Source organism: Oryctolagus cuniculus, chromosome 12, assembly GCF_051225735.1.
Source record: "Oryctolagus cuniculus isolate XC-2025 breed Fujian yellow rabbit chromosome 12, ASM5122573v1, whole genome shotgun sequence".
NCBI classification, from domain to species: domain Eukaryota; kingdom Metazoa; phylum Chordata; class Mammalia; order Lagomorpha; family Leporidae; genus Oryctolagus; species Oryctolagus cuniculus.
The window spans coordinates 79,982,259-80,008,190 of NC_142878.1; the positions used below are offsets into that span (position 1 = coordinate 79,982,259).

Here is a 25,932-nt window from a genome sequence, read left to right on the forward strand (position 1 = left end):
AGCCTGAGCATGTCCCAAATTATACATCTCTTCCCTCTCCCATTCCCACTCCCATGTTCAACAGGGATCACATTTCAGTTAATTTTCAACACTTAAGAATAACTGTGCATCAATTACAGAACTAAACCAGTCATATTAAGTAGAACAGATAAAAAAACTACTAAGAGGGATAATGTATTAAGTTGTTCATTAACAGTCAGGGCTATGCTGATCAAGCCACCGTTTCCCATAGTGTCCACCTCACTCCAACAGGTTTCCCTCTTGGTGTTCAGTCAGTCGTCACCGATCAGGGAGAACATATGGTATTTGTCCCTTTGGGACTGGCTTATTTCACTCAGCATGATGTGGGAACAGTGATTTTTAAAGGGTGTGTTTGGAGATGTTTTTGTGGTCAGTAACATGATGTGGCTACAAAAGCTAGTATCGTAGATGATTATGCTAGTGTTGCTCTATCCTTATAATGTGTATTTTTATACATTATTTAAAAATCTCAGTGATTATTTTCATGTTAAAACCATTTTACAGAATTCAAATCTTAATTAGGAATTGCAAGGGATTAAATTTGTTCTCTTCTATTAGCAGAATCTTACTGATTTGAAGTGTATACCATGATTGTTTCATATTTAATAATCTCATTTCATGTCCTTCATTTTACAGAATTGACATAGAAATTATTTACAAGTCCCATTGACTGATCTTCTTGGGCTCTTTCTTAGTGGCTGCTTGTTTGCTTTTATTCCTTCCTTGTCCTATAGCCATTCCCTTAGTATAGTCACATTTCCCTTGTGTTTTTCAGTGGTTTGGAGGTTTCAGCATTACTTTTACTTTGTTCCCTACTATTCTGCTAGACTTATACTTTCACTGGGTTATGACATTTTTTTCCTTTGCCTTCTCTACTTCCAAGCAGCTATGTGCAGTGTCTGACTATGTGCTACTTAAGGAGCCTACTGTGTAAATTGCCCACTTCTTTTATTGAGGCTACATATGATAGATACTATTTGCTTAAAAATACATGGATGGGGGCCGGTGCTGCGGCTCAATAGGCTAATCCTCCGCTTTGCGGCGCTGGCACATCGGGTCCTAGTCCCGGTTGGGGCACCGGATTCTGTCCCGGTTGCCCCTCTTCCAGGCCAGCTCTCTGCTGTGGTCCAGGAGTGTAGTAGAGGATGGCCCAAGTTCTTGGGCCCTGCACCCGCATTGGAGACCAGGAGAAGCACCTGGCTCCCGGCTTCGGATCAGTGCGGTGCGCCGGTCGCAGTGCGCTGGCCGCAGCGGCCATTGGAGGGTGAACCAATGGTAAAGGAAGACCTTTCTCTCTGTGTCTCTCTCTCATTGTCAACTCTGCCTGTCAAAAAATTACAAAAAAAAAAAATACATGGATAGATACATACATAAAAGTACTCTGTTTCTCTAATTACCTTGGATATTTTCTTACCTGTAGGATTTTTCTATACTTACCTGGAAACTTTTGAAGTTGTAATGTTCTTGGGGGATAAGGGTGTGTGGTATGTCAGCCTGTCACTTCTATACTAGAGTTTGTGCTTTGTGTATGAAAGAGATCTTCATTTTCAGATCATTTAGGTTCTTGCTACCAAAAGTGCAGCTCAGAGACCAGCAACATCAGCATTAACTCTAGGTCACAAATGCACATTCTCAGGCATTTCCTCAGACCTTGATCCATTTCAACCTGCATTTTAGTAAGATCTCTCAGTGATTTATAGTGCTGTAGATATCATTCAGCCAGATGATGCATGGACATATTGATAACTACTGATCTCAAACATGTGGCCTGTGGTAATGCTATTTAAATGTTTGTACATTATTTTGCAGCTTTCATTTTTGTTTACCAAAAGTTATATTCTAGATAAGGATCACTACTACTGTGTGGAAGCAATGACAAGAATAATCTTAAACTGTAGGCAGTTCCACTCTTCGAAGTGAGCTTCTGATACTTATTAGACCTAAAATCATTCCCTCCCCCGGCACCAGTTTGTATCTGTAGGTGAAGAATTAGCCTTTTCTTAGCTATTAGGCTTTTTTTTTTTTTTTCAAGATTTATTTTATTTATTTGAAAGAGTTACAGAGAGAGGTAGAGACAGAAAGAGAGGTCTTCCATCCGCTGGTCACTCCCCAGATGGCCACAAAGGCTGGAACTGTGAAGATCCGGAGCCTGGAGCCAGGAGCTTCTTCTGGGTCTTCCACGTGGGTGCAAGGGCCCAAGGACTTGGACCATCTTCTACTGCTCTCCCAGGCCATAGCAGAGAGCTGGATGGGAAGAGGAGCAGCCGGGACTAGAACCGGTGCCCATATGGGATGCCGGTGCTTCAGGCCAGGGCTTTAACCCACTGCGCCACAGCACCACAGCACTGGCCCTGGCAGTGGCTTTAAAAAAAAAAATGAATTCACTAAGATGAATTTCTGAGCTATAGAAGAAATTATTTAAATTTTTATTTAATTTTTTATCTTAAATGCAGGAAGTTATGTCTTACTGATAATTGATAATGTGGATATATATGATCTATGAAGAAGTAGATATTGAAAGTCTATATGTAGTTATTACTTACTTGTGATGAAGAAATTTGTGTACTCCTGCTCTGGTGGCATATGACAATCTCAGATTTTGTGAATTGAATTGTCTGAGGATATTTTATGACTGGGAAATGTTGTAGCAAATTTCACACTATATGTGGGTGCATATGGATAAAGGACAGCATTTTCTTTGTTGTTGTTTAGATGATAGTAAAATAATTGTGTTCTCTGAGGAGCAGTCTGAAGCCAGAGAAAAAGTAAGATTATCATGCTAAACAGTACAACATGCAATCTGTAAAGTTAGCAAATTATAAAATTACTGGATAATACTATAAATATATACATAAAACTTAGATATATTTGTGTACTCATACTGAGTTTTAAAACACAATTTCAGTGTTTTACTTTTATAGTTGTGAAGGGAAATAACTTATTTTTAAAAATAATGAAGAAAACTAAGAGCATGCTAAATTATCTTTGATTATCCTTCAGCATTCAAATGTGGTGTGAACAATATGTCTGACCATAAATATGTTTCACTTGGCAGTTTTCTAGAACAGTATTGTTTTATGATGATAGACTGTATTACAGTGAATGTTTTATAGGTTTTTATGCCTAGTTGTGACCATGTGCCTAGGAATGAATGGTTAGTGGGCTGGGATGGGAGAGTATACTCAGATTATGTGAGGCAATGGTATGTCTCTTAGCACTTTAACCATGCTTTATGCATAAAAGTTAACTCTGTGGAGTGAGTGACCTGTGCTATGATCTGTCCTATTTTGTATATAGCTTCTGCTGCTTGTGGCTGTGACAGATTGAACAGGGTGGTGGTTACCAGAGGACACCCTTGTGGTCATAGTGAGGTTGTAACTGTCATCTAGATTCTTCTTGAATGTCTATCACATGTGTATCTTTGATTCTAAAGTAGACAAAAATGGAATAAAGATTCATGTGGGAGTTAACACTCCCAGAAGATTAGCTTTAAAACACACTAGCAGAATGAGCTGTGACTTGCATCCATTAGTGATTGTAGTGGTTACTTAGTCCTTAGTTCCCAGCCTGTTGGTTGGACTGAGAGCATGCCTGGGAAAGATAGTGAGGCCTGTTTCAGCCCCATTATTGTCTTCTTGAATGTTAGCCTGCAGTCTGGGTAACAATGAATGTTCAGTAGTTGATGATTTTATAGTCCCTTGGGATTCTGGGTAGTTTCTGGTTCCTGTGAGCCAGGGAAATTTTCTTTCTTACTTGAGCCTCCTGAAAGTTTTTCTGGTTTTTACTCTTTGATAGTTTTAATTTGCAGAAAGGTGATTTCCCCTGAAGTTTTAATTAACTAAGGTTCATAACCTGATTTAGAAAACATATGATTTTGGAGGTGATGCAGCACATAGTATACGTCAGAATCTGAGAACCAGGACAGTTGTCACCCACAAGGATTTTGTAAAACCTTCTTTGCTAGTAAGTTTTGTCTGTCTTTCCCCTTTGCTTTTCAAGAGCATGCTTATAGGAGAAATTGGATAGAACTACTCTGAAATAATAGCATTTACTTTATTGTTTTCATGCGGTTTGTGAGTTCATTTTTCAGACTCTTAAGAATTTAAATTTGCTGTTTTTGCTCGTATTTGGTTTGGTTCTTTAGGTGTATTCTTGTATTTTATGATAATATTCCTTTAATAGAAGTATAATAGCATATATATTTTTGTATTAAAAGAAGTATAAGCAGACTTTTTTGTTAAATGTTTGCCATTTAGGAAAGGATTAATGTCCATTGATTATGCGTTTTTTAGTATTTTAGCTAAAACTTTCTTTTAACTTTAATAAATATAAATTTTGAAAGTACAACTTTTGAATTATAGCAGCTTTTCTCCGAATAACCTCCCTCCCACCCGCAACCATCCCATCTCCCACTTCCTCTCCCATCCCATTCTTCTTCAAGATTCATTTTCAATTATCTTTATGTACAGCCTAACCTTTTATTTGTAGGACATGGAAACAGAAAGAATGACAAGTACTTAGTTCATCCTTATCTTTTTCACGATTCATAGAACATTCCTTTTGGATTGAAGAGGTCTTAGGGTTGATTTAGTAACTTTATAGAATTTTTATAGACCATCCTCCCATCAGAAGTACTGGTACTTTGAAAGCATTGGGTTTATTGGTTAGGTTGTTTTGTTGTTTTGTTTTATTTTGTTTTGAGAAACCTACTTTTCTTTAAGATCAATAAAAAAAAATTTTTTTTAACCTTAAAAGGAACTTCTGCTCCATTTTTCAAATGATAAACAAGGAACTTGGGTAGGAATGACCATTTGTATATCTGCATTTTAATTAGGTGGGTGTTATTATGCTCAATTAGCAAGACTGTCAAATAATCTCTCTAATACTCTGGTCTCTCTTTCCCCCCCTTAGGGTTTTACAGACAGCCCTCATTACAGTGATCACTTGAATGACAGTCGATTAGGGGCCCACGAAGGCTTGTCCCCAACACCTTTCATGAACTCAAATCTGATGGGTAAGTGGTGATTCTCTGCAAATAGTCTTCTCAAAGCCTCTTTGGTCAGGGACATTTTTTATCCCCTTGTCCAGGAAGGACACGTCAGTATATAGAAGAAAGCTCTTAAGTTTCTAGGGGCATCTGGGTATTGCCTTTTTCAGCTCTGCTTAGGGAACAAGCACCCAGAAATTTGGGGCCTTCTAGTATTGTTATTAATGTTAAAAAAGGAAGCTACATGTTTTAACTGTCATTTTTGGGTATATTTTGGTGACCTCAAGCATTGCATGATTTTGGAGCTAATAAGCATTGTTTCATGGGCTTTTGTGATTATTATTTGTTTTGATATTTGTGTTTATATAATAATTTAAAAGATAGGACAGCATTGATTTTAGGCAAGTTTTACTTATGTACAATGTACACAAACTTTCTTTTGGTTCTACTTTATTAAAGTATAATAGTGTATATAGATGTTGCAAAATTTATTTCAAGCAGTTGGGTTCGTATTGGGGATTTTTAAAGGTTTGGTCTGCCAAAGTGAAGTTGAATTTTGAAGGGTGTGACTTTATCAGCCACACCTTATTTTTGTGTTTTCATTTACCATTATGGTGAGTTATTTTGTCTCCTTTGTATTCTTTCCCTCTCTCTTCCCCAAATGAGCTTAATGCTGTTCAGTCTGAAATGATAAGCCCTTGTGTTTTTTTCCAGCTAGGATGCCATTCTTTTGTTGTTATTTTAAAAGTGATTATTCTACTCTTTTGAAAAACTTGATTCAAAAGAATCTGTGGTTTATGACATTATTTTTCCTTCTTGCTTATTCTAGGGCTGAGCACATTATAAAAGCTTTATTTAATCGGTCTTACTGATTGTCATTGGCGTCATGTAAATATGGAAGGTTTGTGTAATTGACATTGATTTCATTACTTACTCTATTTCTTAAGGACATGACCTATATTGTGATCTTAGAATTGTCCTTTTAAGACACAGCCATGCTAATCTAAGTGGATTACTCAAATCCAAAATCCGGGTAGTCTGCAATTTCTTTATAAATGATTTTGCTTTACACAGTCTTTGTTTGTTTCCTTTATCCTCTGGTGTTGAGGAGACAGTCTGCTGTTCTAGTGTGGATTTTGCCTAAGGCAGTTGACAGTTTAAAGCCAGAGTCATTGAGTATGACAGAAGAGTAGAAAATCTAATCAGCAATACAACTTGTGTTTAAAATCACAATTTGTTTCAACATAAATGCAAATGAAAGTCATAGTATTTAATATATTATCATGCCAAGCTAAATCAACTAAATTTAGAACAAAATAATTATTTGACCCAGAAAACATACCAATTTATTTTTTTTTAATTCTGTTAAGGCTACAATCAAAGTCAAGTACAGAAGACACTGTAAATAATTTCCTTTTGTATTTTAACTTTTCCTCAAGTAGTATTTAATTTATTCCAAGTATAGAAGGGTAAGTTAAAGTCAGTGTTTTTGTTAATTTCAGATTGAGCTAAGCTTTCTTTAAATTCAGGCTATTACTGAATTGTGAGAAATCAGCAATTACTCTTTTTGTATTTATGATTTTACCTTTATTCTTCACTCACAGAGATGACTGTTAGGCCCATTGGAATTTCATCATTAGCACAGCTTTGAGCCAAGATGACTACTAAAATTGTGGGGACAAGTGTGGGAATAAAATGAATTCTAAGAGGTATGCGTGTCAGTCACTTGCTCTGAACAGCTGTTGACTAAAAATATTTCTGTAATTTAGTTTGAGGTAACATTTTCTCAGTTGGAGCAACTATGAGCATGTGCATGCTGGTTTCTTCCATTTTAAGATAATTACTGAAATACTTTTAATATTCATCTATACTCTATGTATAAAATCAGTTTTTCATAAGTCTTTGCAATAACTGATTTATAAGCAGATTGATCACTTCACAGTTCAAATGAAAAATATCTGCCTTCATCTGAATTACATTGTTTGTATACTTTGTACAGACCATACATTTTCACTGTAAATTGTAACTTTGTATTTCTAAAATGTGCATATAAATATAATGGAGGGACAAATAACCCTGAAATCAAGAGGTACATGTCCTTAAAAGAAATTCATTGGTCATTGGCGATATCAAATGAGGTTCCTCAGTCTAACAGCTTTTCAAAGCATTCTACATGACAATAACTTACCTTTGGAAATGAAAGTCTATTAAATTGTAATGCAGTTCCATACAGCAACAGTCAGTTCATCTTGATGTGAGCTGAAGTAATTGAACTTTGAGATATTGAATATGTCGGTTTATAGCACTTTGTAGGGTTACCTTGGCTAGATTAGCTTTTCTATCTGTCTGGTAATTTAAGAGGATTTCAGGTGGAAAACCTAAATTGTTAAGCTCTGTGGAGATGTCTATGGCAGTATTAGAAGCTTTTGGAATTGTTGATAACTATTCATCACAACAGGTAACACTTGAGAGTGATGCTGTGTGTGAGGAATACGCAGAAACAGTTAAAGCTACCGGAAAGCAGTAACATATTTCATCATTGTTGTCAACACAGAAAAACACCATTACATGGGGAAGGATTATACATCTAGGGAATGTTGTATTTTGAGTATTATGTTCAGCCATAAGCATATTTGCCTGAAGAAATAGTGTATTATAAAGTGCCATTGTCTTTCATAATGGAGCTTTCAAAACGTTTAATGGTTTTGTAAATTGCAAAAATGAGAAATTTTGTCTAACAAGGGTTGGTAGTGATTCAGTAATGAACAGTTTTCTACAGAAAGTGCATTTGTGTACTCATTTAGATTTTTGAATTGTTTTACATAGGAAGTAAAACTATGATGCTAGATCAGTTAGTGTTTCTTTTTATGAATTCCCTAATAATCCTGTGGATTTGACAATATGAAATGGAGAGCTTCTGTTTCAAGTGAAATAAGTACCTTTTTGGCATATCAGTATGTAATTAGCATTATACAGTGCTGTATTCTATTACCTTAAAATTTTGTGCAAAAATTTTCATCATAGCAGTGATTTCCAATAGTATCACCCAACAGCCTTGTATATTTCTAGACTCTTCCAGCTTTGATCCATTTCTCTACCCTTTAATTTCAGTAAAAAAAATTTTTTCTGTTGGAATTAGTCATATTTTTGGTGATGATAGGACCAGTTTATTAATTGAACATAAAGTGAATTATTTCACAGAAGCACATATGTTCTGTCCCTGAGTGATTGTAGAATGAACCACTGTTACCTTTTTAACCCCTTCATGTTTATCTAAGTTTTACTAACAAGAGGGAGACTGGAGATGTAAGATTACTTTAAATTTTCCTTCTTGCTGAGAACTTCAGTTGTGTTCCTTTCTAAGACCTATTTTGCATCCAGAAAGGGTTTGTTAATATTTTCTTTTAAACAATGAAAGCAACCTAGTGGTCTAAGGAGAAAAATGCAGGACTGAGAGTTAGGGGAATTAGATTTTAATCCATATCCTGAAAATAATTTTTGCATTTCCAATAGAATAATACTGGGTATTCTCATAGTTCTGCAGGTCTAGAATTTCATAATCTCATACCTAATATCTTTTATTCTGCTTGAAAAAGGCTACAACTAGAATTATAGTTACTATTTTGTAAATGATAAAATGAAGATACAGGAAAATTCAGTGGTTTTTCCTGCAGTCACAGAGCCAGTACATGGCAAAGCAAAGGTAGCACCCACTTCTCCTGACTCCAGTTCTTTCCATTAGTGCGCCTTATTTGGGTATAAGATACTTTTCCTTTCTCTGTCCTCCTCTCCCTCCCTGTCTTTCTGTCTAATGTTTCAGGTTTTAACTAGGTCAGCATTTTCCTAAACTATAATTATGGAGATGCTGATCTTAAGAGATGACCTGGAAAAGAAATTCCATAGTGATTTAACTTTGTGCAGCAGTATGAATCAGGGGTTCCCTCTCTCACATTCAGATTGTGTTTTTGGAATGTTCAAGGCTCTGGATAAAGGAAAAGAAGAAAAGGCCTATTTAGATTTGTGTAGTGCTGTATATCCCAGATTCATAGAAGGCTTTTGATAAAAAGCATTATTTGCTTCTGAGACACGGTTTTCTGTGGGACAAATACTGGGAAGTGTTTCTGGTTGTTTAAAGGGGGGAAAAACATGAAATGCGAAATATCACAGTATTAATTGAAATTGATATAAATTTATTTGTAGCTTACTTTAAACATCTTAGCTAGTTCAATAAGTTGAATTCATTTGTTCAGATATATTACTATTAAATCTCTCTTTGTGAGTACTGGAGTTAAAAACAAATCAGTTGTCATTCCATTGCTACTGGAATCTCTTAGCTCAGATATATTCTCTCTACTTCAGGATTTAAAGGATTCCTTTGGTAACTGCTGTTCTGTTTATTTTCATTTTATTGTGGGTTATGTGGGTTTCTGTAGGTTTTTCTAGGAATTTAAACCTAAGTACACTTTTTTCTCTATACAGAAATAAGCATGTCAAACAACTAAATTTCAAGAAAAACTCTTGTGTAGTTAGTACTGCCTGCATTGTAATTTATGATAAATCTGAAACTGTTCTAGAGTTAGAGATTATAGACTTACTATTTTCAGATTATCATAACACATTAAAACTCTGCCCTCAAAAGATGTCTCACTTTGATACACATGAAACTCCTTTCCTGGATGACATAGTGAAAATGGTTAAAATTGTGCTTACAAGAAACAGTATGTGTGTCTGATTTGACAGTATTTCATAAGGATGAGGCCTTTGTGCTCTCTCAATGTTTTATTAACCTTCAGTCTCATGAAGGGATATGATTAAATTCATTGATTCGTATTCTGTAAACGTTGACTGCTTATTGTTGACACCAGGAGAAATTTGAGTGAGAGTGTAGACCCAATTACACTTTAAGAAACTGAAGCCAAGAAAAATGAAATGACTAGTGACTAAGAAACATGGCCCTGACATTCTTGATTCTGAGTTAGCTCAGAGTCCCTTTCTACTTTGCTGCTTTTTTTTCTTCTACACTTCTCATGTTCAAATATTTGCGCATGTGCTGCCTTTTTCTACAATATAGCTCTTTCTACCTTTTGTTTCTGCTTAGACCCTTATGAACAGACTGAATTGTTGAATATCTTCTCCTATCTCCTTCACATACCATTCAACCTTTTTTTTTTTAAAGATTTTATTTATTTATTTATTTGAAAGTCAGAGTTACACACACAGAGAGAAGGAGAGGCAGAGAAAGAAGGAGGTCTTGGGTCTGCTGGTTCACTCCCCAGATGGCCACAATGGCCGGAGCTGTGCCGATATGAAGCCAGGAGCTTCTTCCTGGTCTCCCACGCAGGTGCAGGGGCCCAAAGACTTGGGCCATCTTCTGCTGCTTTCCCAGGCCATAGTAGAGAGAGCTGGATTGGAAGTGGAGCAGCCAGGTCTCAAACCAGCACCCATATGGGATGTCTACACTGCAGGCAGCAGCTTTACCTGCTAGGCCACAGTGCCGACCCCCTCAACCTTTTGTTATGCCCTTTATGAAAATACTCTGTGGTCGGTTATAAAAGTAAGTAATATTTGATATCTGTTTTCAGACTTTACAACTGTAGTATGGAAGGGTAGGTAAAGTAAGAATTGGAATAATTATTACATATGATAGGATGAATGATAAAAAGAAATTCTTAGACATTGAGATTAATAAGATCGTGTTCACGGGACACAGCACGTTACCACCTTGGCCTGAGGCGCTGGCATCCCATATGGGCGCTGATTCAAGACCCGGCTGCTCCTCTTCTGATCCAGTTCTCTGCTGTGGCCTGGGAAAGCAGTGGAAGATGGCCCAAGTCCTTGGGCCCTGCACCCATCTGGGAGACCCGGAAGAAGCTCCTGTTTCCTGGCTTCGGATCTCCGGCGCAGCTCCACCGTTGCGGCCATCTGGGGAGTGAACCAGCGGATGGAAGATCTCTCTATCTCTACCTCTCTCTGTAACTCTGTCTTTCAAATAAATAAAATAAATCTTAGGAAAAGTTTATGGTATGTAGCATTTAATCCAGTGTTATTAAGTCTGCTCTTTCTGTTATAACAAATTCAAACCAGATAACCCAAAAGTTTGTTTGTTTGTTTAAAAGTCAGAGTTACAGAGAGATCTTCCATTCACTGGTCCACCCCGCAGTGCCCACAATGGAGCCAGGAGCCAGAGGCTTCTTCCAGGTCTCCTACTTGAGTGGCAGTGGACCAAGCACTTGGAACATTTTCCACTGTTTTTCTTGGGCCTTTAGCGGGGAGCTGGATCAGAGGTGGAATAGTGAGGATATGGGATGCTGGTGTCACAGCTGGCTGTTTTACTCAGTATGCCACTTAGAAGTGTTGATTGAGAGGATAAAATAAAGCTGGAGAGACAAATGGGGCCTCAGAGGGATTTGAGGAGTAGATGAGGGTAGTGGTCTCTCCCACTCTACACTTAGGTCATTTAGTCTTTCTACATCCACCTAAATTTTCCTTTCTGGTTACTATATTACAGGATACCTTTATTCCTTAGTGATGTGAAATTTTTTATTTAGTGGAAATAGGCAATTTTATTTATAATCCACTGTTCCTAACAGTCTCTCTTTTTGTATTCCTACCCTGTCCCTACACCCTGAAAACCAGCCTCTTTACTTTGTTAGAATGATTTTTTAATAGCTATCTCCTTCTAAGCCTTTTCTGAGCCAGAGATGACCTGAAGGCTTGCTTGCATGCTTTCTTTCTTTTTTAAAGATTCATTTATTTATTTATTTGAAAGTCAGAGTTACACAGAGAGAAGGAGAGGCAGAAAGAGAAAGAGAAAGAGAAAGAGAAAGAGAGAGAGAGAGAGAGAGAGAGAGAGAGAGAGAGAGAGAAAGGCCTTCCATTTGCTAGTTCACTCCCCGTTGGCCTCAATATGGAGCTGCACCGATCAGAAGCCAGGAGCCTCTTCCAGGTCTCCTACGCAGGTGCAGGGGCCCAAGGACTTGGGCCATCTTCCACTGCTTTCCCAGGCCATAGCAGAGAGCTGGATTGGAAGTGGAGCAGCCAGGACGTGAACCATTGCCCATATGGGATGCTGGCACTGCAGATGGCGGCTTTACCTGCTATGCCACAGCACCGATCCCTTGAAGGCTTCTTTTCTACCCTGTCTGGGAGAGACCAAACTTTACCTTCCTTTAAAAACAGATGACTTGTTTTAAAAGATATTTTAAAGCTGCTAGAGCACTCTTTAAGATAAGATCCCACTTAACCATGAGTAATTATTTGTGGAGTGAAAAACTTGAAAAAATAACCAGAGGGACCAGTACTGTGGCACAGTGGATTAAACAGGCATTCAAATCTAGTTTGGGAGAGCTGTGGAAAATGGCCCAGGTACTTGGGAGAGTAGAGTGGAGTTCCTGGCACCTGGCTTCAGTCTGGCCCAGATTTGGCTGTTGTGGCCATTTATTAAGTGAACCAATGGATGGAAAAATCTCTGTCTCTCTCCCTCTCTTTTTCTCTTCGTCCCCTTCCCCCGCCCCATATCTCTCCCTCCCTTGTCACTCTGCCTCTCAAATTAATTAATTTCTCGTTAAAAATGTTTTTTCAACAAGTATAGGAAAAAATGTTTTCTCTGGCTTTTATTTTGAAAATCAAAGCTAAAATTAAGTATTATAACAAAACAAGATATTATCAACCAGATCTTAGAGTAAATAAAAATGAATTGTTTTTTTCTTCAGAATAGTATGGTAAATGTCCTTCACTTCAAATTTGAATCTTGTTGATTTTTTTCCTCAGTTCTTAACTGACTCAGATCCTAATCTGTCAGTGAATTCATGTTTGTTTAAATGCCTTTTTAACATCATTTTCATGAAATTTTAAGTCTCTTGCATGATAGTCAACTTGCAATCAATTTCTTCTGGATTTGCTTTGTATTATGGGATATTTAAGAAAATATTGACCAATATAACCTAGACTGCATACAGTCATACCACACTCTCTATGTGAGATATTTATTTTTCAGAGATTTTTAAGAAGTTGTCTAGTCTAATGAATTTCATGATGTCAAGATGTTGCCTTAACTATGCAACCTTGAAAACTGGTAACTCTAGAGACTCAAATAAGGCAGATCCCCTTTATTTTGTTTATCATCACTTGCAAGTGTATTTTCCTTAATCTAGTAATCCTTATTGGTGCTTAAGTTTCATAATGGGCAGGTAGCGCTGATCTGGTAAATGTTTCTTTCCTGAGTGTTCCCATTGTTTGTGTCGATTTCTAGCCCAATCTCTTTAACAGAATATTCTGAGTTCTTTTTGTAGTGTGGTGGATGACAATCATTGTGGCTACTTCATTACTAAGGAAACAAAAGATTCAATGTCTTTAAGGAACTTTTGTAAGTTTATAGTTTTGCTAGATGCATAGAGTTTCATAAGCATTGCCTATCTGTGAGAATTTGTGATACTTTGAATTGGGAAAAGTATTACAGCAGCATTATGCTTCGTTGCCTATGTAAAACCTTTTCAGATTCACTGCTTATGGTTGTGATGATGATTTAAAAGAAGTTTTCTGAGTATTTCATTAAAAATAAATGCTTAAATACTACAGTTCTCATATCCTTTGGCCTGGAATGGAATTCAGAGGTCATCTGCCAGATTGATTCTCAGTCAGCATTATTGAGAAATAATATGGTTATCATAAAGTCTGAGGTAGGAGGCAGAGAGCTGGTGCTCTCTATTCCCTGAATACCCCAGCACTTCTTTAAAAATGAAGAGTTGGTATAGCTGGATTAGTGGTAATAGTGTTTATACAAATTTTAAATGACCACCAAGTAAAAATGAAATGTTTAAATAATTTGAAAGCATCTTCTGAATTACTTTAGTATGCTATGTAGACATTATTGTTTGGAGGTATCCATTACATTCTGCCTCCCTTGTATACAAGTTTGCTACAGCCCTGTTTAGTATGTGTCATATTTTAGTGAAGCCTTTCAAAAAGACTGATGCTTGAGAGTCTTTCCATCATTTTTGCATTCTTCTTCTCTCAGCTTATTTTTTTTCTTACAGAATTCAGTTTTTGCTTTTCATAGTGTTTTTTTTTTCCCCCTGGGCTTTCAGTTTAGATTTTGTTGTGGTGGTGGTGGTATTATGTTTTTAATGACTTTAGGTTTTTATGAACATTGGAACTTGCTATCCCACCTATATTTCAGACTTTCTGATACACACATACATGTATGCATTTGCATGTTTACTATCTTTATGGGGGTGAGTTTTGAAAAATGTTTGTGTGGTTTCTTTGTTTTGTTTTTTAGCTATTGTCATTTATTTGGTGTGGTTTGGTAGCTCCACCATCATTATTGTATTACATACTTGTTTTTCACTTGGAGAATTCCTCTGGAGGATTATCAGACTCTTCGGTTCTATGAAATTTCTAGGGATTCACAATTAAATGAAAGTAGAGTACGAGGCCACTTCATGGCAAATTATGTCAATTAGTTTATTTACAGTTAATTATATATTTTATTAACTTCTCTTATATTCCCCTAGATCAAGTGTCAACAAACTCTTTTGAAAGAGCCAGATAGTAAATTAAAGTTCAGGGTTTGTGGTCCAGGAGGCAAAAATCAATGTACTTAATGTACATTTAAATTGAATGTACTTAATGTGCATTTAAATTACCATTTAAAATTTGTTCCTGTTTCAGACCAAAGCTGCCAGAAATCAGAAGACTGGCTAAGTAAATAATTATTCCACATTTATACATGACATGTTATGCAACCTTCAGAGTCATGTCCTTGTGTATTGATAAGAAGATCTCTGAGGACCATTAAGTAAAAATGGCTAAGTGCAGGAGTGCAAAACTTTCTCTAAATGCAATGAAATATCTTGGATTAGATTTCATAACTGTAGAATTACATAATGGAAAAATTAGTCAAATTCTGGGAAAGCAGTGGAAGATGGTGCTTGAGCCCCAGCACTTGTGTGGGAGACCCAGAAGTTGTTTCTGGCTCCTGGTTTCCAATTACCTTAGCTCCAGCTGTTGTGTCGGTTTGGGGAGTGAACCAGCAGATGGAAGACCTCTCGGTCTGTCTCTCCGTCTCTCTTTCTAACTCCCTCTCTCAAATAAATAAATAAATCTTGTAAAAAAATTGAAGTTCATACACTAATCTGCACAAGCATGTTTATCTCAGTTTTATCTATAGTTAATAAAAGCAACTATGTTGTCTTTCTGTAGGGGAATGGATAAGTAAACTATGATACATTGAGACAATAGACTGTTACTTAAAAATAAAAAGAAATGAGCTCCTATGCCATGAAAAGGCTTGGAGGAACCTTAAAACAGATTTGCTATGTTAAGCCAATTTGAATAAGTTACATATTGTATAATTCTAATCTTGACTTCAGGAAGAGGTCAAGTTGTGGAGACGGTAAAGTGATCAGTGACTAATGGGTTAAGGAAAGGAAAAGAATAGGTGCAGCACAGAGGATTTTTTAGGGCAGTGAAACTGTTCTGTACGATAATGATATAATGATGGATATATGTCTTCATATACTTGTCTAAAGCAGTTGGATATATAACACTGAATAAATCCTCATGTAAACTGTAAATGATCTGTCAGTGTAGGCTCATCAGCTGTTAGGAAAGTATCACTGTAGTGTGGAATGCTAATGATAAGAAAGGCTAGGCATGCTGGAATGCAGAGGGACCATGGCAACTCTGTACTTTACCCTTAGTTTTGTTTTAATCTAAAACTGCTCTAAAATATACAATCTTTTTTTAAAATTTATTTATGTCCAGCAAGTACTTATCTTCCTGCCCGTGCTCACCCAATTGATTTTTGATGTTTTGTTTTGCTTTTTAAGATTTATTTATTTAGTTTGAATAGTTACAGAATGATCTTCTATCCACTGGTTCACTCCCTAGATGGCCACAGCCACCAGTGCTGGGCCACACTGAAACCAAGAGCCAGGAGGTTTATCTGCATTTCCAACATGAGTGGCAGGGGCCCAAACGCTTGAACCATCTGCTGCTGCTTTTCCCAAGCCATTAGTAGAGAGCTGGTTCAGAAGTGGAACAGCTGGGGACTTGAACCGGTGGCAGTTACAGGCGGCAGCCTTCCCTGCTACATCACAACAAAGGCCCTGATTTTGTGTGCCTTTTTTTTCCCAAGATTTATTTATTTATTTGAAAGCCAGAGCAACTGAAAGAGGGGGAGAGTGAGAGAGAGAGAGATCTTCCAAGCATTGATTGATTCTGCAAATGGCTGCAACAGCCAGGCCTAGGCCAGGCTTAATCCAGGAGCACCATTCTGGACTCCCAGAGGAGTGGCAAGACCCCAAATAGTTCAGCCATCTGCTGCTGCCTCACCAGGCACATTAGCAGGTAACTGGATTAGAAGCAGAATAACCAGGACTTGAATTAGTGCTCTGATATAGGATGCCAGTGTCGCCGGCAGCTGCTCAACCTGCTGTGCCACAACACCAAACCTTTCTCTAGCCAGCTGATTTTAAAGGTCTTTCTTATGTTCTGGTGTGATCTAACACTGAGACATTGAGCAAACATGGGAACATGGAGCCATTGAAAAACATACCTAGATAAAAGCGATGAACTGGGGCCAGTGCTGTGGTATAGCAGAAAATCCACTGCCTGCGGTGTACCAGTGTGAGTTCTGGCTGCTTCACATCTGATCCAGCTCTCTGCTATGGCCTAAGAAAGCAGTAGAAGATGGCCCAAGACTTTGGGCCCCTGCGCCCACATGGGAGACCCAGAAGAAGCTCCTGGCTCCTGGCTTCAGATCGGCACAGCTCCAGCCGTTGCTGCCATCTGGGGAGTGAACCATTGGATAGAAGACCTCTCTCTCTCGCTCTCTGGCCATTGCTGCCATCTAGGGAGTGAACCATTGGATGGAAAAACTCTCTCTCTCTCGCTGTCTCTCGCTGTCTCTCACTCTCTTCCTCTGTTCTCTGTAACTCTGCTTTCAAATAAATGAATAAACCTTTAAAAAACAAAAGCAATGAACTGGAAGGAAAAAAAGTTTTTCTGATTGATTCCACTAGTACACTGAAAGTAGCTAGCAACTTAAACATTTTTTTCCCCCAGTCCTCCCCAGATTAGCTGCCCCCCCCCCCGCCTCCGTGGAGGGGCGGCACCCCCGCCACTTCCCCTACTTCCGCGGAGGAGTGGCATACCGCCGGCCGGCTCTCTCAGGGGTTCCTCAGGTGTTCCTCAACATTTTTTTAAGATTCATTTTTTTTAAGATTTATTTTATTTATTTGAAAGAGTTACAGAGAGAGATAGAGACAGAGAGAGAGGTCTTCCATCCGCTGGTTCACTCCCCATATGGCTGCATTGGCTAGAGCTGCGCCAGTCCGAAGCCAGGAGCCAGGAGCCTCCTCCAGGTCTCCCATGTGGGTGCAGGGGCCTAAGCACTTGGGCCATCCTCTACTGCTTTCCTAGGCCACAGCAGAGAGCTGGATCAGAAGAGGAGCAGCCAGGACTAGAACCGGTGCCCATATGGGATGCCGGCGCTTCAGGCCAGGGCGTTAACCTGCTGCACCACAGCACCAGCCCCATCATTTATTTATTTGAGAGTCAGAGTTAAAAAGAGAGAAAAGGAGAGGCAGAAAGAGAGAGAGAGGTCTTTCATCTGCTGGTTCACTTCCAGTTGGCCACAACAACTGGAATTGTGCTGAACTGAAGCCAAGAGCAGCTTCGGGTCTCCCATGTGGGTGCAGGGGCCCAAGGTCTTGGGCCATTCTCTCCTGCCTTCCCAGACCATAGCAGAGAGCTGGATTGAAAATGGAACAGCCAGGACTCAAATGCGCCCATATTGGATGCCATCACTGCAGGTAGCAGCTTTACCTGCTTTGCCACAGCTCCAGCCCCTTAAACTTTTGAAGCTAGTGCACAGACATTCATTGTATTGGAAACAGATGAAATTGTTAACATGCAGTAATTCCTGCAGCTTAGTCTAAATACTACCATTGACCTGTACTTTGTCACCTAACTGCCTTGGCTTAGGGTTGAAAAGTTAATTGAATAGTATTGATGGTAATTGTCTTACTATGAACCAAATAATAAACAAACCTGGGCAATGGTACAGATAATGTGTGGTGACAATTATAGGGAATGTGACATTCATAAGGAAAAATAGGCTGTCAACCTAAATAACAAGTAACTCAAAATGGATCATGGCCTTAAATGTAGATAAAATATTTTAGAGGAAAATGTAGAAAAAAAGTCTTTTGATTATACTTTAGGATGGAGTGTTTAGACTTGATACCAAAACAGATTCTTAAAAGGGAAATTTGATAAATTGGATCTAATCTAAATTGAGAGTTTTTTGTTCTGTAATAGACTGTTAAGAGGATATAATGACTAGCACCTGAGTGGATCAAATATTTACAAATCAAATATTTGATCAAAAACTGTACCTAAGACATTTAACAAAACCTAACTGTGAAAAAAATAATCCAGTTAGGAAATAGACAAGGTGACCAGTATTGGCACAGCAGGTCAGGCTACCTTCTGCAGTACCAGCATCCCATATGTGCCCGGGTTTGAGTCCTGACTGCTCTGCTTCCAATCCAGCTCCCTGCTAATGCGCCTGGAAAAGCAGTGGAAGATGGCTCAAGTTCTTAGATCTTTACCATGCATGTGGAAGAACTAGATAGAGTTCCAGGCTCCTGATTTTCACCTGGCACAGCCCTGGCTGACCTTTGAGACCATTTGGGGAATGAATCAGCAAGTAGAAGCTAGTTAGCTTGAGTTCATTCACATACCCACCCTCTCTCTGTGTGTGTGTATGTCTCCCTCCATCCATCATCCTTTCTGTGTAACTCTGCCTTTCAATTAAATAAGTAAGTCTTTTTGGAAAATAAGCAAAATATTTGTACCTAAAACAGATAATTCACCGAAGAGGGTATACATGTGATAAATAAGCCTAGAAGAAGATACTCAGTGTCATTTGCTGTTAGAGAAATATAAACCAAACCACATTGATGTATGTATGGCTGTGTTCCTCTCAGAATGTCTAACATTTATAAGCCTGCAAATATCATATAGCTCAAAAGTTATACTCTTGAACATTTATTCTAGAGAAGTGAAAACTCACATTCCTGTAAAATTTTGGACACGAATGTTTAGAGTACCTATTTTTAATACCAACACCTATAAATGGCCCAAATGTTCTTCATTAGATGAGTGGTTAAACTGTGTGACACATATTCTATGAAATTCTATTCATCAATATTAAGTACTGACCTATTAATCCATGTAGCCAATCCCAAAAAATTATATGCTGTATAATTCCACTTATATACTATTCTTAAAATGATAAAATAATAGAATTGAGAGTAAAATGTTGGTTGCTAAGGTTTGAGGAGACAAATTTCAGTGGTTAGAAAAGGGCAGTGTCAGGGCCGGTGCTGTGGCGCAGTGGGTTAACACCCTGGCTTGAAGCGCCAGCATCCCACATGGGCGCCGGTTCTAGTCAAATCTACTTCTCTTCTGAAAGCAGTAGAAGATGGCCCAAGTCCTTGGGCCTCTGCACCCACATGGGAGACCCAGAAGAAGCTCCTGGCTCCTGGCTTCGGATTGGCATTTGCGGCCAGTTGGGGATTGAACCATCAGATGGAAGACCTCTCTCTCTGCCTCTCCTCTCTGTGTAACTCTGACTTTCAAATAAATAAATAAATCTTAAGGGGTGGGGGGCAGTGTGAGAGATCCTGATGGTGATGATGTATGGTGATGGTAGTGGTGGACACAGGAACCTACACAAGTGATAAAATTGTGTAGAACTAAACCTACACACAAATAAGATCAGTGGATTTATATCAATATTAGTGTCCTAGTTGTGATATTACAAAGTGGGAGAAACTTAAGTGTACACAGGTTTTCCTATTTTTTACAACTGCTGATGAATCACAGTTACCTCAAAAGAAAAAAAATTTAATTAGACAGTAATTATATGTAGGAGGAATAGTTCGTACAGTAAAGTGACTTTATCTCACAAGAACTTACTGTGTTTTCTATAAAGAACTAGAAGAGATGAATTGGAAGTTTCCCAATACAAATGAATGATAAATGTGTAAGGAGATGGAATACAAATCACACAATGTGATCACTACACATTATATACATGTATCAAGTTATACAGTGCCTTATAAATGTGTACAGTTAAAAATTTTAAAAAGAATTAAAAAGTTAAAATAAGTAACTGAATATATAAACAATATATAAACAAATTAAAGAAAACAAATTATAGGAGGGAAGGTTAAGGAGTACTGGAGGGAAGAAAAGAGTCAAGAATGTGTGGAGAAAACTCTTTCCAAAAACATTGTAATGGATATACAGGGATAAAAAGTTACTCTAGCAGCCTACTAGGTTGCTGAAGCTCTCTGAATTTCTAAGTCCAGATTGTCTCCTGCACTTTGATTTTTGGGAAACCAGTACTGTAATAGGTGATATTAGGAAATGAGAAGAATCTTCTCACCATTGCTCCTTTCCTTTGAGTGCACAGCACTGTTGTAGCTTTGAGCAATAGGGAGTGTGAAGCATGAAAAGCTATAGAAGTCTTCTGTGTGTTTTTGAGGACACAAGCAACTTGAGGACACTTAGAAAACGAGGTAATGTGTGCTTCAAAATTGAATGTTTTCTCTGAAAAAAAATTGGAAGAAAGGTAGCCTCAGTGCCTAGGGTGAGGGAAAGATAGTATAGGAGGAAAATAGCAGAATGTCCCAAAGTTAGCTCTTTAGTGATTTTTACCTAACACCAATCTCTGTCACTTTTCTCCCCTCCAGAGACAAACTAGAAAGATACAAAAACAAATTTTATGTAAGCCTGTCCTCGTTTTTACTTGGATGAGAAGTGAAGTTGAGGATTAGGTTGACTATAAAATGTTCCCCCATCTTCCCTAAAATCCTAATCCTACTTAAGAAACTCTTCTGCAGTTTTCAGTTTATCACAGTCACAAATAGCTGGCTCCACAGGAAGAGATTGTGGGCTGTTCTGTTGTTCTTTTGGGGTTAGAGATTTGAGGCAAATGTCCCTTGGAGTTCTGACTTGGAGCCGGTGAGAAAAGGAGTGCAGAGGGAAGAGAAGAGTGTTCTTGAAAGTGGAGTTGGGGAAAACATCAGCAAGCCAATTCATAACTTCTTAGACTTTTAAATAGTCTACCCAATTTGTCAAAATTCTCCTAAATTTGTTTAAAAGTCTTAGCTTTAAGTATATTTACAAAGAGCCCATAATAAATGAAAATATACTTGGCTCTGTGTTATCAAAAAACTTGCGATTGCCTAAAAGAAAAGACTTTAGATCTTGTTAAGTCATAATGAACTCTGATGCGTTTTAAGTTTAAGGTTTTTGTAAATATTTTTCAAATGATTGGTATTACTGTGGATGAGGTCTTATGGCAGATTTTGTGTGTGTGTGTGTGTGTGTGTGTGTGAGATATCTGAAGTAAAAACAAACCACCCTTTGCTTAAAAAGAGATTGAGGATGAAGTGCCTAAATCTCAAATTTCCCATTTTGCTTCAGTGTGTCAGTTAATCTGGCTGTAGGGTGTATTTATCTACTGTGAAGTGCACTGATGCATGCAAAGCTGAGCAGAGCCCAGTTTTCCCCAGTGGGTCTTCTTTCTCTGGGCATTTGTGGCTGTTTTGTAGTGTGTGGGGTCATCTGGGGGAAAGCTAGAAGGGCTGAAATGTCAACTATTGTAAAGGTATCAAGACCCTATTTTACGAAGAGAAAAGGACATCTGGTCTTTAAAATGGATATATATCTTGTTTCCTATAAGGCAGTTAATTGGAAATATGCATAATAATGGTAATTATTAATGTTGTAAGTAGGATCTATTCATTTCTGTGGTATTTAAAGAGTGATTCCATAATTCTTTATATTTTGCCATGGCTTTCCTAGAGAAATATTAAAATTTCTGTTTGTGTTAACATCAGATATTTTAATTTGTTTTTCTGTTTAGTTGACTTGATCTTAATGGCATATATTATTAGCTGATTAAACTAGTTTAGATTTTTTTTGTATGTTGTCACATCAAGTGTTATAGATTGTTGTTGCAGTGGATACTGAGTACTATTATATAATACAAACGAATAGAGATTGTCAAAGGTAGCTTAATTTGACTTTCTACCTTTGAAAAAAAATGCTAGAGTTATGGGATACATTTAATATCAGTAATATTCTTAAATAATTTCATGCTACTATAAGTCACAGTTGTACTTAAGTCAGCCATAAAGAACTCCTACTCAGTACAAATTGTGTAAGATATCTAGAAAGCATTTATTTGTGAGAAAGAAAATTATGGATGTTAGAATGCCATCAACTGTACATGATAGATGAAATATTTTAAGATATAAATAATCCAAATCCTTGTAGAGTAGATTATTTAGTTTCATAGGATATAATCTATGGATATTTGGAAAAAATAAAAATGAATTCTAAATTATCCAGCAAATTGTTAAGATTTCTCAGCATGTGTTCTACTGATGGCACAACAGTGTATAATGTATCTGATTAGTGTCATAATTGATTGCCTTGAAAGATAATAGTTCTAAAGGTCAATAAAGCACACAGTAGGAAAGATTTAATTAACATGATCAATCTGACTTTAAAAATGAGAATTTTTAACTTGATTATTAAGGTATTATTTTAAGGAATTCTGTTTCAAAGCACTTAAGTATTTTTTATTTATTTATTTGAAAAATACAGAGTTACACAGAGAGAGAAGGAGAGTCAGAGAGGGAGAGGTCTTTCATCCGCTGCTTCACTCCCCAATTGACCACAATGACTGTAGCTGTGCCGATCAGAAGCCAGGAGCCAGGAGCTTCTTCTGGGTCTCCCATGTGGGTGCAGGGGCCCAAGGACCTGGGCCATCTTCTACTGCTTTCCCAGGTCATAGTAGAGTGCTGGACCGGAAGTAGAGCAGCTGGGACTCAAATCGGTGCCCATACGGGATGCCGGCACTGCAGGCGGCAGCTTTACCCACTGTGCCACAGCACCAGCCCCTATAAGAAAAGACCATACATTTGCTCTGAAAGTAGTGTCACAAATAATAGTAAACCATAAGACATTTTAATCTTCTTGGATTTTGTTAATATTTCTAATGTGCTCAGATTTTCAATTTTAATGCAGAATCTAAACAAATGCCATGCTATTTGAGAAATTGGAGCCCTCCTTCCATTGAGTTTATTATTTATTTCCTCTGTGAATGAGCTTTTATGAATTTGGTTGAAAGTTTGTTTTTAAATTGGGAAACTGAGACTTGTATATAAGAAAATAATGCAAGAGTAGTAATGTAGGCTACTGTCTTTTGTCCAGTCTCATAAGGCCATTTAAGATGTTTTACATATTTTTATAGTTTGCTTGGCCTGGCCTTAGGTAGAATGGATGTATTGGATGTTGAAAACTGAAAAAAGAGGGATGGGCATTGTGGCATAATGGGTGAAGCTGCTGCCTGTGATCCAGCATCCCATATGAGCACTGGTTTGACTCCTGGCTGCTTCACTTCTGATCCAGCTCCCTGCTAATGGCCTGGGAAAAGCAATAGAAGATGACGCAAGTGCTTAGACCCCGCCAGCCATGTGGGAGACCTGGAAGAAGCTCCTGGCTTCTGCCTTGCCCAGCTGCAGAAAATGGATTCATCTGGGGAGTGAACCAATGGATGGGAGATCTCTCTCTCCCTTTCTCTCTCTAACTCTGGCTTTCAAATAAATAAATAAAAATTTTTAAAAAAGTAAAGGAAAGGAGATTTTGGTTCATCATTGTACAAGTGCAGAAACTGCAAATAAGCTCCTGTGTTGATTAGAATAACATTTTTAAGTTTTTTTTTTTTTTTTTTTTTTTTTTTTTTTTTTTTTTTTTGAGAGGTAGAGTTACAGAGAGCAGGAAAGGGAGAGGAAGGCCTTCCATGCACTAGTTCACTTCTCAAATGGCCACAACAGCTGGAGGTGAGCCAATCCAAAGCCAGGGTTCTTGTATTTCTTCTGGGTCTTCCACGTGGGTGCAGGGGCCCAAGATCTTGGGCCATCTTCTGCTACTTTCCCAGGCCATAGTAGAGAGCTGGATTGAAAGAAGAACAGCTGGGACCCAAACCTGCACCCATATGGGATGCTGGCACTACAGATGGAAGCTTAGTCCATTACACTACAGCGCCGGCCCCAGACTAACAATTGTTAAAAAGATTGAAAACCTCACCTCTAGAATATTTCCATTAATATTAATGTAATTAGTTAACATTCATGAAATTATTAGGGGGAAAAGAATTTGATGTGTTACTAGGAAATTAAAATGGCAATGAGTGGTTTACTAGGCTAAAATGGGACAGTGATAAGGAATGTAGAGTAAGTGAGGAACAGTTTATATGCTGTCCCAAATACGTTGTACCTAATGTTGTCCTACGTATGGGATCTTGAAATGGAGGCATTTTTTTAATGTGCTCCTTTTGCTGACTTGCTCTGATTCTGTTCCAGTTTTTTCTGTGTGTAGGAGTGCTCACTTGTCCCAGAACTGGCCAGGGTTGAATAGATTTTTCATGACCTTCTTGGGGGAATGTGTTACTTCACCCTGGACAGAGGTGTGGAATTGCTAAATCCAAGAGAGTTTCTAGCCAAACTCCTTCAAAACATAGTGCTTTCACGGTTTCCTGTGGATTTACTACAAGCATATAGAGTATTCTGGATTCACTAGGAGGGTTGGCAATTGCTTCTCTCCCTATGACCCAAGAAAGAGGGGTAATTTAAATTAATGTCCTTGGTGTATTCTTGTTGAGGGAAGATGACACAAAAGAGAATAGAGAGAACTGATCAGCGGATAATTGATAAAATTTTGTAGTTTGTATGGAGTAGACCAGGTAGACTTGGTTTAGCTATCTTGAAATAAACACCTTTTTTTAACTGGGACAGGACCAAAAGAGAAGAGCTACCCATCAGTGTCATGAACAAAAGGTCAGCTTCCCTTCCCTCCATTTTCTTTCAAATATCAAAGAAAATGAAAAACTATCAGAGTTATGACAATAATATTTCTAGAGTTTATATTTTCCATAATGTGATTTGCCCCTTATCAAATCATAGAAAGGAGAAAATAAGAATTCTCCTGGGAAATCTTTCCCCTAGTAACATGAGCCCTCTGACAACTGAGGCCTCTAGATCTCTGGGTTTGTGTTGGAAGCCCTGCAGTTGGAAGTATCCTCCATGCCCTGCTAGCTCTGTGGCCTGACCTCACTTGAAGTTTCAGGTGATCAGACATTCCAGTGACCTGACATTAAGGAACCAGATCTCAGGTAAACCTGGGTTAGCTCTTCTGTAGGTAGTTGACTACTGTAACAGATAACTTGGAGGAAGGAACACTAGCATTTGGAATCCCTTCAGCTGTCTGCTAGGAGTGATTGTGTATGGCCAAGTTGCAATTTTATCTCAACAACTGTTCATCTAGAGGAACTGTGATAGGGCAGCTTAGATTGTTGTGTTCTAGGAGCAGGGAGATTGAAATTCCCTCCGTTCGGCATAATGGCCTTGATTTTCTATTAGATTACCAGTTGGCAGGGAATTCACTTTTATGAAACTGATGGTATAGCACAAATTCTAATACTGTTTCCTGTAGGAGTTAAAGTATACCACCTGTCTCTTCATATTTTATTGAGTGCTTTCTATGTGCTAAACATTATACCTAAGAGAATGAAAAATACCACGTTGAAAAAGGTGTTATCTTCAGAAGAATTACTAAGGACTCAGACTTAGTACTTAATGAGATTATGATGTGCATAAAAAGTCTAGACATTATGTTTCATATTAAGCTGTAGAAAAACAATACATTTGAGTGTAAAAAACAAAAATAAAATTTAAATTCATTTAACCTAAACCTGATTTTCAGTTTGAATACTTCAGTTCTCGGTTATACATTTCATTTTTTTCATGGTAAGAAGCTGTCATTGAACTTTTCAC

General features: G+C 37.9%; 1 protein-coding gene across 26 annotated transcripts in view; it reads left to right on the forward strand.

The window, feature by feature from the left end:
• TCF12 (transcription factor 12) overlaps nucleotides 1–25,932 on the forward strand; it is a 402,091-nt gene that overhangs the window by 176,491 nt on the left and 199,668 nt on the right. For all 26 annotated transcript variants that reach the window (XM_051821977.3, XM_051821978.3, XM_051821979.3 and 23 more), the window contains one exon: nucleotides 4,933–5,035. In XM_051821977.3, the coding sequence (XP_051677937.2) occupies nucleotides 4,933–5,035 (103 nt within the window). The remainder of the gene's footprint in view (nucleotides 1–4,932; nucleotides 5,036–25,932) is intronic.